The sequence below is a fragment of the Natrix helvetica genome, assembly GCF_964273705.1.
Source record: "Natrix helvetica genome assembly, chromosome: 1".
Classification (NCBI taxonomy): domain Eukaryota; kingdom Metazoa; phylum Chordata; class Lepidosauria; order Squamata; family Natricidae; genus Natrix; species Natrix helvetica.
In genome coordinates this window covers 12,757,377-12,776,196 of record NC_138548.1, presented here as the reverse complement: position 1 = coordinate 12,776,196, position 18,820 = coordinate 12,757,377, and the positions used below count along the sequence as shown (strand labels likewise).

The window sequence follows — 18,820 nt, the reverse complement described above, 5'->3', positions numbered from 1 at the left end:
AATGAAGACTCCTTAGAAAATCAGGTCATTTATTTCATTTTTTTAGCCTATTTTGTGTTTCTGGGGAATTTTGGTTTTAAGAGGAAAAGAAGACAGCAACATTCCTTGTTAATTTGAGCCCACAAAGACATGAAATGGTGCCATGAAAAGTCTCCACTTCCTTCCATCCCACAGAGTGAAAACTCAAGGACATGAGGGAAAGGCCTGTGAAAAAGGGATGTGGTCATGCAGGAAGAGATGGGCAAGCTGCTGGATGTCGGGATAATCAGCTCCAGCTCTGCAAGGATTTTTTTAATTGTTCGGTGATTGCGATAGCAAGATTATTGCTCCCCACCCTCGACTCCGGGTGGGATGGGAGCTTGGTGGAACATTCCAAGTTGTACAGCTGGAATGAAGAAAGCATGAGATCAGCAGGCCAGGAATTAGGCAGGGAAGGACATGAACTTTACTCAATTGTTCCAAGATTCCTAACTGATTCATTACTGATTGTAAGTGGGTGAGTGGTTTGTAGTACACTCCAGGGGGGGGGGAGGAGGAGGAGGAGGAGGAGGAGGAGGAGGAAGAAGAAGAAGAAGAAGAAGAAGAAGAAGAAGAAGAAGAAGAAGAAGAAGAAGAGAGTGATACTAAAATGTATGAGAAGAGGAGAAGGAGGAAGAAGACAAAGGAGGAGGAGAAGGAAGAAGAGAAGGAAGAGGAGGAGGAGGAAAAAGAATAAGAGAGTGATAAAATGTATGAAAAGCGGAGGAAGAGGAAGACATGGAAGAAGGAGGAAGAGGTGGAAGAAGAAGAAGAGGAAGAGAGTGATAATAAAATGTATGAGAAGAGGAGGAGGAGGAAGACATGGAAGGAGGAAGAGGAATAAGAATAAGAGAATGATAATAAAATGTATGAAAAGAGGAGGAGGAAGAAGACATAGAAGGAGGAGGAGGAGGAAGAAGAGGAGGAAGAGGAGGAGGAAAAAGAAGAAGAGAGTGATAAAATGTATGAAAAGCGGAGGAAGAGGAAGACATGGAAGAAGGAGGAAGAGGTGGAAGAAGAATAAGAATAAGAGAGTGATAATAAAATGTATGGGAAGAGGAAGAGGAAGACATGGAAAAAGGAGGAAGAGGTGGAAGAAGAATAAGAATAAGAGAGTGATAATAAAATGTATGAGAAGAGGAAGAGGAAGACATGGAAAAAGGAGGAAGAGGTGGAAGAAGAATAAGAATAAGAGAGTGATAATAAAATGTATGGGAAGAGGAGGAGGAGGAAGACATGGAAGGAGGAAGAGGAGAAGGAAGAGGAAGAAGAGGATGAGGAAGAGGAAGAAAGAGAAGGAAGAGGAGGAGGAGGAGGAGGAGAAGAGGAGGAGAAGGAGGAGGAGGAGGAGAGGAGGAAGAGGAGGAGATCTATCCAATTGTCAGTGTAACATCGACCTTCTATTTTTCCAGATGTGTGATGAATACATCATCCAGAACATCCCATCAATATGTCTGTGTATGGCTTGGAAATGTGGGGAGTTGTAGACCTGGACAAAGCTGAGTGAATCTGTTTCTCCTCTCCCACAAAAGAGGTCAGCTTTTTTTTAGAGAAACCCACCCACCCCCAGTCTTCCAAGACCACCAATCAAAAGGTCTGCAGCACGAAACGGATCCAGGTGATGTAATTGGCAATGCGGGTATAGACATCCGGGAACCACCGATCGCCACATCTCTTTCCATTGAAGGAGACGATGCCCTGAACGTTTTTCCCGCACACTAAGGGACCACCTGAGTCACCCTAGAAAAGAGGGAAGAGAGGGGTCAAGTATAGGGTCTCGGTAATGCCCTTGGGCAGATGGGTTCAAGCACCGTCACCATGCCCCCCCCCCGTTGCAACAACATGGCATTAAATATCAAATAATAATATTAATAAGGACACAAATTTCGAATCCAGTCTACACATCTGTCTGTCTGTGTGACCAACCATAATAATAGATTAGGTAACACCCGAAGACAGTAGGATCAAGGGAAAAGAATTTTAAAAATCAGATGGTAGAGAGGTAATGATCAACGTGGGTAGATTAAGTCTTTCAAAGTCACTCACTCACTCATTCATTCATTCATGTTTATACAGGTAGTCCTCGACTTACAACAGTTCATTTAGTGACCATTCAAAGTTACAACGGCTCTGAAAAAAGCGACTTACGACCATTTTTCACACTTATGACTGTTCCAGCTTCCCCATGGTCACATGATCAAAATCCAGACGCTTGGCGACTCCTATTTATGAGGGTTGCAGTGTCCCGGGGTCGTGGGAATCCCCTTTTGCAGCCCTCTTAACAAGCGAAGTCAACGGGGAAATCCAGATTCATTGAACAACCGCGTTACTAAATTAATTCCTGCAGGGATTCACTTAACAACTGTGGCAAGAAATGTTGTAAAATGGAGCGAAACTCACTTAACCAATGTTTCGCTTAGCAACAGAAATGCCGGGCTCAATTGTAATGGTAAGGTGAGGCCTACCTGTATTATTTTGGGTTTGTTTTCATACTTTGTGGTACATTGTCCAAAGGGATGGTTAATAAATAATCCGTTTAAATCAGGGGTGTTAAACTCGATTTCATTGAGGGCCCCATCAGGGTTGTGTTTGACCTCAGGAGGGGCCGGGGGGGATGTGGCCAGGGTGGGTATGGCCAGATGTCACTCGTGTCGGGGGCGCCTGTGGTGGCCCAAGCCAGTGGTGGGTTCCGGATCCCGTTGCAACAGGGAAGCTGCAATGGGGCCCTATGCCCATCTGGGGAACCCGCGCTCTGCATGCATGTATGTGCACGCCACCTCCCTGCAATGCCCAGCGAGGTCACCCAGGCGCCATATGCTGTGCGCGCATGCGCAATTGGCCCGTTTCCCTCAAAAAGAGGTAAGGAATGCGGACGGGTGGGTGGGCCAAAAGAAACACCGTTCTGGTACGGAGGCCGCTGCTCCCAGCTGCCACCGGTACGCCCAGACCGGACCAGACCGCCCAGAACCCACCACTGGCCCAAGCATTCTGCCAGCAAAAACAGGCTCCCGAGCTCCCTTTTCGGCTGCCATGGCCTCCTGCAACCCTCTGCCAGTGAAAACGGAGCTCGGGAGGGCCAAACACCGAGGTACGGTGGGCCAGTCGGTTGCTGTTTCCAGGGCGGCCCCATGGGCCAGATCTAAACAACCCACGGGCTGGATGCAGCCCACGGGCCTTGAGTTTAACACCCTTGGTTTAAATCCATCAACTTTTGTCCAAACGGGTGATGGATGACAGCATGAATCTTTTTGTCAAGCACTGTCTCATCTTCGCAATTTCACCCTCGCAGTGTTCCGTCTCTGACTGAACACGGCATCTGAAACTCCTTAGCTGAGCTTCTATTTTGGGAAAGCCACCCCAGGCTCACCGAGCAGAAACCACGCAGGGCGGCACTGGTGCTGGCTGCGCAGACCATGCCCTTGGAGACGAATCCTTGCCACGATGCGTTGCAAGCCTTCCTGTCCACGATGGTTGTGTTGGCTTCCATGAGTTCGGTGGGGACGGTCGCATAATTTGAGATGTCCCCCCAGCCGATAACACGGCAAGTGAGTCCAGGGCAAAGATCGGTGTAGGCGTGAGGTAACTTGATCTTCCGGACATTCTTGTTGAAAATGGCGGATCCGTTCAACTGCAGACAGAGAGAAAAGTAGATAGGGGCTGTTGCGTTTTCAGCAATGCAAGGTAAAAGGTAACGGTTCCCCTCCCACATATGCGCTAGTCATTCCCAACTCTAGGGTGCTCATCTCTGTTTCAAAGCCGAAGAGCCAACACCGTCCGAAGACGTCTCCGTGGTCATGTGGCCGGCATGACTAAACGGCGAAGGTATACGGAACGCTGTTACCTTCCCACCAAAGGTGGTCCCTATTTTTTCTACTTGTATTTTTACATGCTTTCGAACTGCTAGGTTGGCAGAAGCTAGGACAAGTAATGGGAGCTCACTCCGTTACGCGGCGCTAGGGATTCGAACCGCCGAACTGCCGATCGACAAGCTCAGCGTCTTAGCCACTTGAGCACCATGTCTCTTTCAGCAATGATTCATCTGCAAAGCATGAGTCACAAAGAAGAGAGGGTCAAGCTGAAAGCACCTGAAGGCAGGAACAAGCAGCAATGGATGGAAACTAATCAAGGAGAGAAGCAACCTAGAACTAAAAAGTAAGTTCCAGACAGTAAGAACAATTAATCAGTGGAACGACTTGCCTCCAGAAGTTGTGGGTGCTCAAACGCTGGAGGTTTTTAAGAAGAGTTTGGACAACAATTTGTCTGAAGTGGTGTAGGGTCTCCTGCCTAAGCAGGGGGTTGGACTAGAAGACCTCCAAGGTCCCTTCCAACTCTCTTATTCTATTCTGTTCTGTTCTGTTCTGTTCTGTTCTACTCTATTCTATGATGTTTTTCTGTTATTTCTCCCAACTCTGTTTTTCTGTTATTTCTCCCAACTCCGTTTTTGCAGCATCCTCTTATGTATAAATTTTACAAATAAATAAATAAATATTGACTGAAGCATAAGATGAAAATAGTTTCATCTTATGAGGTCGGACAGACATTTGTACAGCCAACACAGTCCTAAGCTGCATCAACAGAGGGATAGAATCAAGATCACGTGAAGTGTTAATACCACTTTATAATCCCTTGGTAAGGCCACACTTGGAATACGGCATTCAGTTCTGGTCGCCACGATGTAGAAAAGATGTGGAGACTCTAGAAAGAGTGCAGAGAAGAGCAACAAAGAGGATTAGGGGACTGGAGACTAAAACATATGAAGAACGGTTGCAGGAACTGGGTATGTCTCGTTTAATGAAAAGAAGGACTAGGGGAGACATGATAGCAGTGTTCCAATATCTCAGGGGTTGCCACAAAGAAGAGGGAGTCAAACTATTCTCCAAGGCACCTGAGGGTAGAACAAGAAGCAATGGGTGGAAACTAATCAAGGAGAGAAGCAACTTAAACTGAGGAGAAACTTCCTGACAGTTAGAACAATTAATCAGTGGAACAGCTTGCCTCCAGAAGTTGTGAATGCCCCAACACTGGAAGTCTTTAAGAAGATGTTGGATAGCCATTTGTCTGAAACGGTATAGGGCTTCCTGCCTAGGCAGGGGGTTGGACTAGAAGACCTCCAAGGTCCCTTCCAACTCTACTATTGTATTCTATTGTATTGTCTAATATGGTATAGGGGTGAAATAATAATAAAAAATACTTGTAGCTCGGGCTTTAGATTTTGGCAGTGGCTTGCTTTCCAACGTTGTTTCAATTTGGTTTCTGAACGTTTCGTTACCAGAGTGGGTAACATCATCAGCAGAAATTTCTTCTCCTATTCCTCTTGCTCCAAACAAACAACAAACCACACAACCGACTGACCACACTGGCACACAAAACATGTTATAAGCGAAGGAGGAATAGGAGAAGAAAATCCTGCTTACCTAGTCTGATAACGAAATGTTCAGAAACGAAATGTTCACAAGCTTAGAGAGCAAGCCACTGCCAAAATGTCCCCAAAGTGCTTTTACAAAGGGCAACTGGACTTTCTGGTTTTTCTTTGAAGACATTTCGCTTCTCATCCAAGGAGCTTCTTCAGAAAGTCCAGTCGCCTCTTGAAAAAGCACCTTTGGGACAACCAGGACCTGGATGATTGAGAATCTCCATAGACACTGCCAAAATGGAAATAGGATCTCCTGCTTGAACAGGGGGTTGGGCTAGAAGACCTCCAAGATCCCAGTTCTGACCGAGGCTTCCCGAGAACATGAAGCAAATTCCTTGTCCCGATAAAAAACCCTTTTATTAATTTGCTGTGAATTCTGCTCATTCACATCCAGCAAAGTCTTTCAAGGGAGGATTTACAGCCACAGACTTTATCTGGCTTGGAGAGCTGACAGGCCGATCTCTGCAAAACTTGGCAAGGAGTCTGGGAGAGTCATGAACCAATTAAGGGAACTAATTGTCTCCTGCAAACTCCACTCCCCTTTCGCTCCTCTTTTATTTCCTCTGGGAGGAGCCATTCATCGTCCACCTGTGGTCTTACTCCCAAGTCAAGCCCTGTTCCTTAGCTGTTCACTTCACTTGGCAAGTCTGTGCATGTGCACACTGGAAACAGGCTCCAGCTGTTCTTCTGCCCCACTGATCTCCGACTCCAAAGGCAGCTGATAACTGTCCGACGGCCCTGGCCCCATCTCTGCCTCCGACACAGAGCCCTCCTCAGAGCATTCAATACAATACAATAGTAGAGTTGGAAGGGACCTTGGAGGTCTTCTAGTCCAACCCCCCGCCTAGGCAGGAAACCCTATACCATTTCAGACAAATGGCTATCCCACATCTTCTTAAAGACTTCCAGTGTTGGGGCATTCACAACTTCTGGAGGCAACTTCTGTTCCACTGATTAATTGTTCTCACTGTCAGGAAATTTCTCCTCAGTTCTAAGTTGCTTCTCTCCTTGATTAGTTTCCACCCATTGCTTCTTGTTCTACCCTCAGGTGCCTTGGAGAATAGTTTGACTCCCTCTTCTTTGTGGCAACCCCTGAGATATTGGAACACTGCTATTCCCCAGACTCCAGGACTGGCCCAGGTTCCTCCCTAACCTCCTCACTGCCCGAATCTGCTACCAGCTCTGCTGGCCACTGGCGGGCCACAACAGTCCCTTCCAACTCTGTTACTCAGCCGTGTGCACAGGAAGCATCTTCATTGAAAAGATGTAATTTTTATTCCTTTTTTTAAGGTTGCAAATTTTTTCGGGCGACGAACTGGTAGTAATGGCGGCCAGAACCCACCCCTGAGTTTGACACCCCTGGTCCATGTAGCCCCACCGATTCAAACTCTTTCCTCACCCAGTTGATTTTGTCAAACCCCCCGAAAACCATCGGAGCACACTTTTCCGCATTATTCTTTAAGGGTTATTTCCCCCGCAAAGTTACATAAGTTTTATTTGCAGCATTTTATGGCTTGGTTCATGCCGAGTGATCCAAAAGGATTGGGAGGTCTAGAGAGAAATGTTGAGGGGGAGCCTTTCAGAAGCTGTTTCAAAACAACCGGATGTCGTACCACTGCCAGGCCATCCAGATGTTGGCCACCTCTGAAGCGTCCTGATCTGTGAAGCCATTCGCCACTTTCACCCTGCTGGAATTTAACTATATCACACATTTCGCCTCCAATTATTTCTTCCTTGTGGAAGCCGGGATCGCCCCCTAGTGTTTAATATTTAATATACAGAACAATGGAAAAGAGACCCTCCGGGATTGGTGAATTATATTTGGGGTCATGATAGTGTGTTAAGAATGGTGTTGTGGGGGGTTTGGGAATTGAGAGACAGAAAATATATCTTGCATTGATGAACAACTAGAATTTCAGTCTCCGATTGTCTGAAATCTGAAGCATTTTCCCCCAATCAAGCTTAGAAGACAACGGAATGTAGATAGATTAGTTGGCTGATTTGGTATAAGGCAGCTTCTTAGATGTTTTTTAAAATTTGCCATTTATTCTGACTCCACTAAGGAACTGGAATCTCGCTTCATTTTGCAGCAGCGAATAACAGTTCAGCCAAAGAGCACATTTTTATTAGCGCAAATGGCCTTCAGTGTGACTCAGCGTATCTCAAACACTTAGTTAAACCTTTTTAAAAGCATCAATTTTGCAGATGAAGAGCAAGATTTATAACTAATCTGTCTGAATAGGTTGTGCAAAACCCTGTCTAAATTTAAAACAGAAGGCAAGGCAAGGCAAGGCAAGGCAAGGAAAGGAAAGGAAGGGAAGGGAAGGGAAGAGAAGAGAAGAGAAGAGAAAAGAAGAGAAGAGAAGAAGAGAAGAGAAGGAGGAGAAGGAGGAGAAGGGAAGGGGGAAGAAAGGAGGGTGGCAGGAAGGAAGAAAGGAGGAAGGAAGTAATAGCAATAGCACATAGACTTACATACAGCTTTACAGTGCTTTACAGGCCTCTCTAAGCAATCTGTGTCCTCGTTTTTCCGACTTCGGAAGGATGGAAGGCTGAGTCAACCATGAGCCAAGGAGGACTGAACTGCTGGCAGTTGGCAGAATTACCTTGCAATACTGCATTCTAACCCCTGAACCTCTACAGCTCTTCCTCCCACCAAGGAAGGAAGGAGGGAGGGAAGGAAGGGAAGGGAAGAAGGGAGGGAAGGAAGGAGGGAGGGAGGGAGAGGAAGGAAGGAGGGAGGGAGGGAAGCAAGGGGAAAGGAAGGGAAGGAGGGAGGGAAGGAAGGAGGGAGGGAAGCAAGGGGAAAGGAAGGGAAGGAGGGAGGGAAGGAAGGAGGAAGGGAAGGAGGGAGGGAAGGAGGAAGGGAGGGAGGGAAGGAAGGAGGGAAGGAGGGAGGGAAGGAAGGGGGAGGGAGGAGGGAGGGAGGGAGGGAAGGAGGGAGGGAGGGAGAGGAAGGAAGGAGGGAGGGAGGGAGAGGAAGGAGGGAGGGAAGGGAGGGAGGGAGGGAAGGAAGGAGGGAGGGAGGGAGGGAAGGAAGGAGGGAGGGGAAGGAAGGAGGGAGGGAAGCAAGGGGAAAGGAAGGGAAGGAGGGAGGGAAGGAAGGAGGGAAGGAGGGAGGAAAGGAGGGAGGGAGGGAGGGAAGGAAGGGGGAGGAGGGAGGGAGGAGGGAGGGAGGGAAGGAGGGAGGGAGGGAAGGAGGGGGAGGGAGGGAGGGAGGGAGAGGAAGGAAGGAGGGAGGGAGGGAGGGAGGGAAGGGGAAAGGAAGGAAAGGGAAGGAGGGAGGGAAGGGAGGGAGGGAGGGAGGGAAGGAAGGGGAAGGGAAGGAGGGAGAGAAGGAAAGAGGGAGGGAGGGAGGGAAGCCTGGCTTTAGCATCTTGCACAAAAGATCCTTTAATTGAGCCCTTCATCAGAAAACAGCTTCCTTTGCAACATGAGGTGGCGAAATAACAGAATGCTACTCTTCTTCCCCCATTGTATCCGCAGACGGATGCCCACTTCTCTCCCCACACTCACTTTCAGTAAACGGATGTCATTTTTCACTGTCTCAGGATTGAAGAGCGGGTGAGCAATGGAGTTCTTGATGCCAAAGATTTGCTGGGAGGCCTCCCGAGTCTTGAGCGAATGGGCACCGAGGATGACACGAAACTGGGCAGACCGTCTGCCAGGATCAATTGGGAAAAGTTAGTAGTGGCAATATCCATCCTTACAGCATAAGACAATTTCCACAAGAAGAAGAAACATAACCTCTCTTCAAGTGAAACTCAGCTTTCGGGAAACACGGCAATACAATCCCCGGCGTACGACCACAATTGAGCCCAGTCTGCTGTTAAGCGAGACATCTCTTAAGTGAGTTTTGCCCCATTTTACAACCTTTTGGCCACAGTTGTCAAGTGACTCACTGCAGTTGATAAGTTTAGTAACTTACGTTAAGGCAGGGGTGTCCAAACTTGGGAACTTTAAGACTTGTGGACTTCAACTCTCAGAATTCCCCAGCCAGCATGGCTGGCTGGGGAATTCTGGGAGTTGAAGTCCACAAGTCTTAAAGTTCCCAAGTTTGGACACCCCTGCGTTAAGGGAATCTGGCTTCCCCATTGACTTTGCTTGTGAGAAGGTCGCAAAAGGCGATCACTTCATCTTGGGACACAGCAACGGTCATAAATATGAGACAGTTGCCAAGCATCTGAATTTTGATCACACGATCTTGAGGATCAGGGGTAGGTTCCTGCTGGCATTACTGCCAGTACGGGTGTGCAAATGCTCCGCATGTGTGCGCATCTGCACCTGAAACAATCTGCGCATGCACACATTAGAAAAGGGGAAAAAAATTGCATTGAAGATTGTCCTGTGCATGCGCAGCACCGAAAATCAAGATGGCGGCACCGACAATAGAACCAATAGGTTTGGGGGCGTGGCAAGCCGAGTTACTACCTACTCGATGGAACCGGTCCGAACCGGTAGGAACCCACCACTGTTGAGGATTCTGCAAAGGTCGTAAGTGTGAAAAATGGTCATAAGTCACATTTTTCACTGCTGTTGTAACTTTGAACAGTCACTAAACAAATTGTTGTAAGTCGAGGATTACTTGTATATATGCATACAACCTGGAGTTCGGCCCTTTAGTGAACTCACGGTTATGTTAGCCATAAATGTCGGCAGATTCATCAGCCTGGTTTGTTTCACCCAAACGGAGTCCGAGCTGGATTCCAAAAATCTACTTTATTTATGTATCCCCTCTAAAAAGTGAAATATTCCTTTGTACAGGTAGCCCTCGACTTACAATCATTCACTTAGTAACCTTTCAAAGTTACTACGGCAGTGAAAAAAGTGACTTAGTTTAGTTTACTTTATTGTCATTGCACCTTATATAACGAAATTAAACGTGATCTTCAATGTACAATGACAATTCAAGGACGTACGACCGGTTTTCACACTTACGATGGTTGCAGCATCCCCGTGGACACAGGATCAAAATTTACATGCTTGGCAACTGGTTCCTATTTATGACGGTTGCGTTTTGGGACCTTCTGACGAGCAAAGTCAATGGGAAAGCCAGATTCGCTTTAACGACCAAGTTTCTCATTTAACTCCTGCAGGGATTCACTTCAATGCCCTTGAGAGGGAATAAGTTGATCTGTTTGTCCTCTAGTTGCAACACATCACACACAGTGGCTGTTACTTACCAATAAAGGTAAAGTTTCCCCTTGCACATATGTGCTAGTTGTTCCCAACTCTAGGGGGCGGTGCTCATCTCCATTTCAAAGCCGAAGAGCCAGAGCTATTACAATACAATACAATAGCAGAGTTGGAAGGGACCTTGGAGGCCTTCTAGTCCAACCCCCTGCCTAGGCAGGAAACCCTATACCGTTTCAGACAAATAGCTATCCAACATCTTCTTAAAGACTTCCAGTGTTGGGGCATTCACAACTTCTGGAGGCAACTTCTGTTCCACTGATTATTTGTTCTAACTGTCAGGAAGTTTCTCCTCAGTTCTAAGTTGCTTCTCTCCTTGATTAGTTTCCACCCATTGCTTCTTTTTCTACCCTCAGGTGCCTTGGAGAATAGTTTGACTCCCTCTTCTTTGTGGCAACCCCTGAGATATTGGAATACTGCTATCATGTCTCCCCTAGTCCTTCTTTCTCTTAAGCTAAACATACCCAGTTCCTGCTGTCCGAAGACGTCTCCGTGGTCATGTGGCCGGTATGACTGAACACCGAAGGTGCACGGAATGCTATTTTACCTTCCCACCAAAGGTGGCTCCTATTTTTCTACTTGCATTTTTACGTGCTTTCAAACTGCTAGGTTGGCAGAACTTGAGACAAGTAACGGGAGCTCACTCCGTTACACGGCGCTAGGGATTCGAACTGCCGAACTGCCGACCTTTCTGATCAACAAGCTCCGTGTCTTAGCCACTGAGCCACCGCATCCCTTACTTACTTACCAATAGAAGACAATATTTGTAGCTCAGGGTTGAGCTGTGGGGTCCTTGGTGCACTCTGAGCTTGGTCGTTGGCCTGCAGATGTTTTATGACCCAACTAGGTAAAATCATCAGTGCTAGAGTGGGGAATGGGGTAAGTTCTCACTTACTTGGGAATCTGACAATGAGCTGCTGTCATCACCCATGACCGTGCCACCAAGAACCCACCGCAGACGTGTCGGTTCTCCTCTTGGATGGAGGCCATAAAGGGCCGAGAGTGGGGTTTCACTTCCTTGCCTCCAATGACCCATGTTCTCCGGATCCCAGCCGCAAAACAAAGACCTACACAAAGAAGCACAATGGGAGGAAATGATTGCCAAGGACTAAGCTACCGTATATTCTGGCGTATAAGGCGACTGGGCGTATAAGACGACCCCCTAATTTCAGGCGCCGGCGAGCTGGCTGAAGGCCTCCACACTGCTGGGCTTTCGTAGTTTGAGCTCAGCGCCTTCCTCCTCCAGATCGCCAGCCAGACCTTACTAAGCCATCCCAGCGCTCATCCATCCAGGCAAGGAGCTCCGAGGTTATCGATTACAAGAAAAACCCCAACACCCACAGAGGTGGCACACTTTGCAAGATACCCGTGACCTGGGATGAAAAACAGATGACGTGACAATTAGCTATTTAACATAACAAGCATAAGGTTTTTTTTGGGGGGTGACATCCAAATAACCAATCAATATTATCTGTTATGCATGCATTATTAGGGGAAGGGCAAAGGGTTGAACGCGGCCATCCCTTGACTATAAAAACTGCTGTAAGGTTCTACTCTTGGCCCTTGGTTAGCTTTTCAAACCGGGGTCCTTATATCTTGGTACCAAAATAAAAGTATAATCCTATATCGCACCTTGTGTCCGGTGACTTATTGGCTTTGATACCAAGTAAGAGCTCAGTTTTGGGGACAACAATTGCACACACTCTGTGTGTGTGTGTCTGTGTCAAAAGGCTGCATCAACAGAGGGATAGAATCAAGATCACGTGAAGTGTTCATACCACTTTATAAGGCCTTGGTAAGGCCACACTTGGAATACTGCATTCAGTTCTGGTCGCCATGATGTAGAAAAGATGTGGAGACTCTAGAAAGAGTGCAGAGAAGAGCAACAAAGAGGATTAGGGGACTGGAGACTAAAACATATGAAGAACGGTTGCAGGAACTGGGTATGTCTAGTTTAATAGAAAGAAGGACCAGGGGAGACATGATAGCAGTGTTCCAATATCTCAGGGGTTGCCACAAAGAAGAGGGAGTCAAGCTATTCTCCAAGGCACTCGAGGGTAGAACAAGAAGCAATGGATGGAAACTAATCAAGGAAAGAAGAAACTTAGAACTGAGGAGAAACTTCCTGACAGTTAGAACAATTAATCAGAGGAACAGAAGTTGCCTCCAGAAGTTGTGAATGCTCCAACACTGGAAGTCTTTAAGAAGATGTTGGATAGCCATTTGTCTGGAATAATAATAATAAATAATAAATATTTATTTCTTAGCCGCACCCTCTCCCGAAGGACTCGGGACGGCGTACAATAAAACATAGGAAATAAATATATAAACAAACATACATATAACAAAAACGTATACCAAGACATATACATATACAAGGAGGAGGTGAGCTGATGAATAAAAAACAATTAAAAACACAATGTTTAAAAACCCCTAAATAATTTAATACAATTAAAATACCCCAAATAAAAAACCCGTCAGGAGCGATATAGTTGGATCAAAGTTGAGCCAGGCCAGCTACTTGAAATAGGTGGGTCTTGAGCTTTACACGAAAGGAGCGGAGGTCAGAGGTATTCCTAATATCCGGGGGGAGGTCATTCCACAGGGCTGGGCCCGCCACAGAGAAGGCTCTACTCCTAGGCGCCGCCCCCCGGCACTGCCTGGTGGACGGCACCTGGAGGAGACCCTCTCTGTGCGAGCGGATTGGTCGCAGGGATGTATGGGGCAGAATACGATCCCGCAAGTAACTAGGTCCTGAGCCATGGAGCGCTTTGAAGATCGTTATCAAAACCTTGAAACGCACCCGATAGACCACAGGAAGCCAGTGCAGCTCGCGCAGGAATGGTGTCACATGGGAGTACCTAGTACTCCCCATAATTACCCGCACGGCTGCGTTCTGGACCAACTGTAGCCTCCGGGTGCATTTCAAGGGAAGCCCCATGTAGAGAGCGTTACAGTAGTCCAAGCGAGACGTCACCAGCGCATGAGTGACCGTGCGTAAGGCGTCCTGGTCCAGTAGGGGGCGCAATTGGCGCACCAGGCGAACCTGGTGGAACGCCCCCCTTGCCACGGCTGTCACATGGTCATCCATGGACAGCCGGGCATCCAGGAGGACGCCCAAATTGCGCGCCCGCTCCACGGGGGCGAGTTGGATGCCCCCGATGGCCAATGATGGAATTAATTGGCTGAACCGGGGAGCTGGTACCCACAGCCACTCCGTCTTGGAGGGGTTGAGTTTGAGTCGGTTGCCATCCATCCAGACCCGTACGGCTTCCACACACCGGGACATCACTTCGACGGCCTCGTTGGGGTGGTTCGGGGTGGAAAAGTACAGCTGAGTATCATCAGCGTACAGATGATATCCCACCCCGAAACCACGGATGATCTCACCCAGCGGCTTCATATATGTGTTGAACAGGAGTGGCGAGAGGACCGACCCCTGTGGCACCCCAAAAGTAAGGGGGCGTAGGGTCGACCTCTCCTCCCCTGCCAACACACGCTGCGTCCGGCCAGAAAGGTAGGAGCCGAACCACCGCAAAACGGTGCCCCGGACCCCCAACCCCTCCAGCGGGCGCAGCAGGATACCATGGTCGATGGTATCAAAAGCCGCCGAGAGGTCTAATAGGACCAGAATAGAGGAGCAACCTCTATCTCTGGCCCTCCAGAGATCATCCACCAACGCGACCAAGGCCGTCTCCGTGCTGTGACCGGGGTGGAAGCCGGACTGGCACGGGTCTAGATAATCATTTTCCTCCAGATGTCGTGGAAATTGGTAAGCCACCACACTCTCTACAACCTTCGCCAAAAAGGGAAGGTTGGAGACAGGACGATAATTGGCCAGCTCCGTAGGGTCCAGGGAAGGCTTCTTGAGCAAGGGTCTCACCACCGCCTCTTTCAAGGCGGCCGGGAGAGACCCCTCGCTCAACGAAGCGTTCACTAGGCCCAGGAGCCAGTCTCGTGTAACCTCCCAGGATGCCAGTACAAGCCAGGAGGGGCACGGGTCCAATAAACATGTGGTGGGTCGCAGTCGTCCACGCATTCTGTCCAAATCCTCGATGGCAACCAAGTCAAACTCCTCCCAGGTCGATTCCTCAAGACTCGCCACGGACGTCTCCATTGAACCACTGACAGGGACCCAATCCTTCCGGATTTGAGCGATTTTATCCTGCAGATATTTCCCAAATTCCTCTGCTCTGCCCTGTAAAGGGGCCTCCCGCGGCCTCTGAAACAAGAGGGAGCGGGACACCCGAAACAGGGCGGCAGGGCGGTTCTCTGCGGATGCAATGAGAGTGGCACAATATTGGCGTTTGGCCACTCTCAATGCCTCAAGGTACGTCCTTAAATGGGCTCGTGCCTGTGTTCGATCAAATTCGGAACGGGAGGATCTCCAACAACTCTCTAGGCGTCTCTTGCGGCATTTCATCACCCTTAGCTCCTCGGTAAACCAAGGGGCCAGGGTGGATCGTTGCCGCCGGAGAGGCCGCAAAGGCGCCACCCGGTTCAAGGCCCCGGTAGTCGCATTATTCCACGCGACCACCAGGTCCTCTACCCGGGGGCGGGTCAGGGTTACAGGTGAATGGTATAGGGTTTCCTGCCTAGGCAGGGGGTTGGACTAGAAGACCTCCAAGGTCCCTTCCCACTCTGCTATTATATTGTATTGTATTGTATTGAAAGTCATGACGGTAGCCAAGACTGCCAGGGGTGGGTTCCAGCTTTTTCTCCCAGTTGGTTTGCTCAGGGGCACGCTTTGGGCACTGCACGCTTTATGCGTGCTATGCGTGCATGCACAGTAAATAAAAAAGGGCTTCTGCGCATGTGCAGAAGCAAAAAACAAGATGGTGGCCCTTATGGTACTGCCGATAGAACCGGTTCAGGGGTGTGGCCAGCTGAGTTACTACCTATTCGGCTGAACCAGTCCGAAGCAGTAGGAATCCACCTCTGATGACTGCACAATCAAAGCCTTCCAGTTTTTCAAGAAAAATATTCTTGATTTTTCACACACATACACCCACCCACACCCACACCCTGAATACCCCTAGCATAAACATTCAAAGCTAGCAGAAATTCAACAATTATCCAGATGTGTCGCAGAGTATGGCAAAAAATTCAAGATGGGGGCTGCATCACCCATAAAAACCATTCCATTATACAATTTAATACAATACAATAGTAGAGTTGGAAGGGACCTTGGAGGTCTTCTAGTCCAACCCCCTGCCTATTATATCCATTATATCATTGTTGGAGCCATCTTGATTTTGGGGGCCATTTCTTACCGGCAGCCACCAAATGTCTCTCCCCTTTTGTCAGGAAGACTACGATAACCATACATGAAAAAGCTAAACATTGTCCCAAATTTGCTATTTCCATCATCTAATTGACTTTGAACAAAGATTGTGCTGACTCAAATGTATACTTGACAGAGCAAATCACTGCTGTTGTGAAGTAAATTGTGCGGTCGTTAAGTGAATCTGGCTGCCCCCCCCCCAATTGACTTTGCTTGTCGGAAGCCATCTGGGAAGGTCACAAATGGGGATCACATCCCAGGATAGTGCAACTGTCATAAATACATGCCAGTTGACAAGCGCCTGAATTTGGATCCCTTGACCATGGGGATGAGTTAAATCTGCGGATAAGTCACTTTTTTCAATCACTTTGTAATTTTAAATGGTCACTGAACGAATTCTTGTCAGTTGAGGACTACCTGTACAAAATGCTCCAGATAAGCCCGCAATATTTTGGCATGGAAGAGAATGGATCCCTCCTCACAATCAAAATGTTTATCACCCATCTATTTGGGCAATCTAAGATTAGTTTTTTAAGCAATTGCATCAGGTTGCTTCCTCACAGTTGAATTTGAGATTTGTGGTGAAACCTAAACTGTTTTTTTTTTAATGTATTACTAAAGCTGAATCTCCAAAGTGGTACCTTGCTCAATAGTAGTAACTGTGAAAGGGATCTTGGAGTCCTAGTGGACAACCATTTAAATAGGAGCCAGCCGTGTGCAGCAGCTGCCAAAAAAGCCAACACAGTTCTAGGCTGCATCAACAGAGGGATAGAATCAAGATCACGTGAAGTGTTAAATACCCCTTTATAATGCCTTGGTAAGGCCACACTTGGAATACTGCATTCAGTTTTGGTCGCCACGATGTAGAAAAGATGTGGAGACTTTAGAAAGAGTGCAGAGAAGAGCAACAAAGAGGATTAGGGGACTGGAGGATAAAACATAGGAAGAACGGTTGCAGGAACTAGGTATGTCTAGTTTAATGAAAAGGACTAGGGGAGACATGATAGCAGTGTTCCAATATCTCAGGGGTTGCCACAAAGAAGAGGGAGTCAAACTATTCTCCAAGGCACCCGAGGGTAGAACTAGAAGCAATGGGTGGAAACTAATCGAGGAGAGAAACAACTTAGAACTGAGGAGAAATTTCCTGACAGAACAATTAATCAGTGGAACAGAAGTTGCCTCCAGAAGTTGTGAATGCCCCAACCCTGGAAGTCTTTAAGAAGATGTTGGATAGCCATTTGTCTGAAACGGTATAGGGTTTCCTGCCTAGGCAGGGGGTTGGACTAGAAGACCTCCAAGATCCCTTCCAACTCTGCTATTGTATTGAATTGTATTGTATATCAGTGTTTCTCAACTAGACCAGCTGAATATATGTGGATTTCAACGTACAAAATTTCCCAGCCAATCCTACTAAAGAGCCTATCAGGTTTTTTTCATTTTTTAAAATGAAATGTCAGCCAAGATCCCGATAGGTTCTTCAGTAGGGTTGGCTGGGAAATTTTGTAAGTTGAAATCCACAGTTAAAATCCACATCTATTTTAAAAAAACGAAATGTTAGCAATAAGGCTCAGATAATATATAACAGTTTGGTTAAAGGCCGCAGGCCAGAAAGCGGGAGACCTTGAGTTCAAATCCTGCCTTAGTCATGAAAGCCAACTGGGTGGCTTTGGGCCAAGTCCTTCTCTCTTAGCCCAACCCACCTCACAGGATTGTTGTTCTAAGGAAAATGGAAGGAGGAAGGTATATCAGATAGGTTCATTGCCAGGAGATATTTGTCATAAGAATAAAGGCGGGATAAACATACAAGGAATAAAATAAACGATATTCTGAATCTAATGAGAAGAAATGTTTGCTTTACCTGCCTGGAGCAGAACCCAAAGTACCAGCCAGGCATTCAGGAGCTGTAAGCTTGCTCTACTCATCTTTTGAGATGTGGAGAATAAATCTGCGAGCCTCTTCAGCCTTAAAGAAGTGGCCTGTTGCCCAATGAAGAAGTGACACAAAGGAAGCCGCCTCCGATTTTTGGAACACGCTTATAGCAGCAAATCCTTTGAGGGGGGGCCTTGCGTGTGTCATGCGACAGGTGGTTGGTAGCCTGACGGGGTCTGCTACAACTGCCCGAGAGAGTTACTCAAGCAGTTAGCCGGTGTGGTTTCTTTGGGTAACCCCTTCCCTAAAAGGCTTAGGGTAAAGAGGAAGAAGCAAATGCCCCATGCTGCATTTACAATTTTCATCAAGGAAGGATCGGGGTAGATAAGCCACCTCTACTTCTCCCTCCGTGATGCAAGAACTTTGATCTGGACAGCTGTGGCACGCAGGAATTTATCCAACGGGTCTTACGATATCGTCCTATTTTTCAAAATAGGATGAATCATTTCGGCTGCCTTGGAAGGACATCTGAGAGGCCGTCCAACCTTGCCCCAAGCATCCAATTGACCAAGATTTGCCACATGAGAAATTAAGGCAGGTCTAGTTCCCTCGATATTGGATGAATATTGCATCCAGTTTTGGTTGCCACAATATAAAAAATGATGCAGAGACCCCAGAAAGAGTGAAAAGAAGAGCAATAAAGATGACATTACAAGAATGGAGGCTAAAACATATGAAGAACGGTTGCAGGAATTGGCTATATCTACTCTAGTGAAAAGAAGGACTGGGGGGGGGGGCATAATAGCTGTGTATCAATATTGGAGCAGTTGCCACAAAGAAGAGGGAGTCCAGCTATTCTCCGAGGCACCCGAGGGCAGGACAAGAAGCAATGGATGGAAACTAATCAAGGAGAGAAGCAACTTAGAACTGAGGAGAAATTTCCTGACAGTGAGAACAATTAATCAGTGGAACAGAAGTTGCCTCCAGAAGTTGTGAATGCCCCAACACTGGAAGTCTTTAAGAAGATGTTGGATAGCCATTTGTCT

General features: G+C 47.5%; 1 protein-coding gene across 1 annotated transcript; it reads right to left on the bottom strand.

The window, feature by feature from the left end:
* Positions 1-1,526: 1,526 nt before the first annotated feature.
* On the bottom strand, positions 1,527-17,827 carry LOC309391453 (serine protease 57-like; the record flags this gene model as incomplete). The annotated part of the gene is made up of 5 exons (XM_081951935.1): positions 1,527-1,758; positions 3,386-3,646; positions 8,945-9,089; positions 11,517-11,688; positions 17,764-17,827. The coding sequence occupies 5 exons, from the start codon at positions 17,825-17,827 to the stop codon at positions 1,606-1,608; spliced, it is 795 nt and encodes a 264-aa protein (XP_081808061.1). The 3' UTR covers positions 1,527-1,605.
* Between the last annotated feature and the right edge of the window lie 993 nt (positions 17,828-18,820).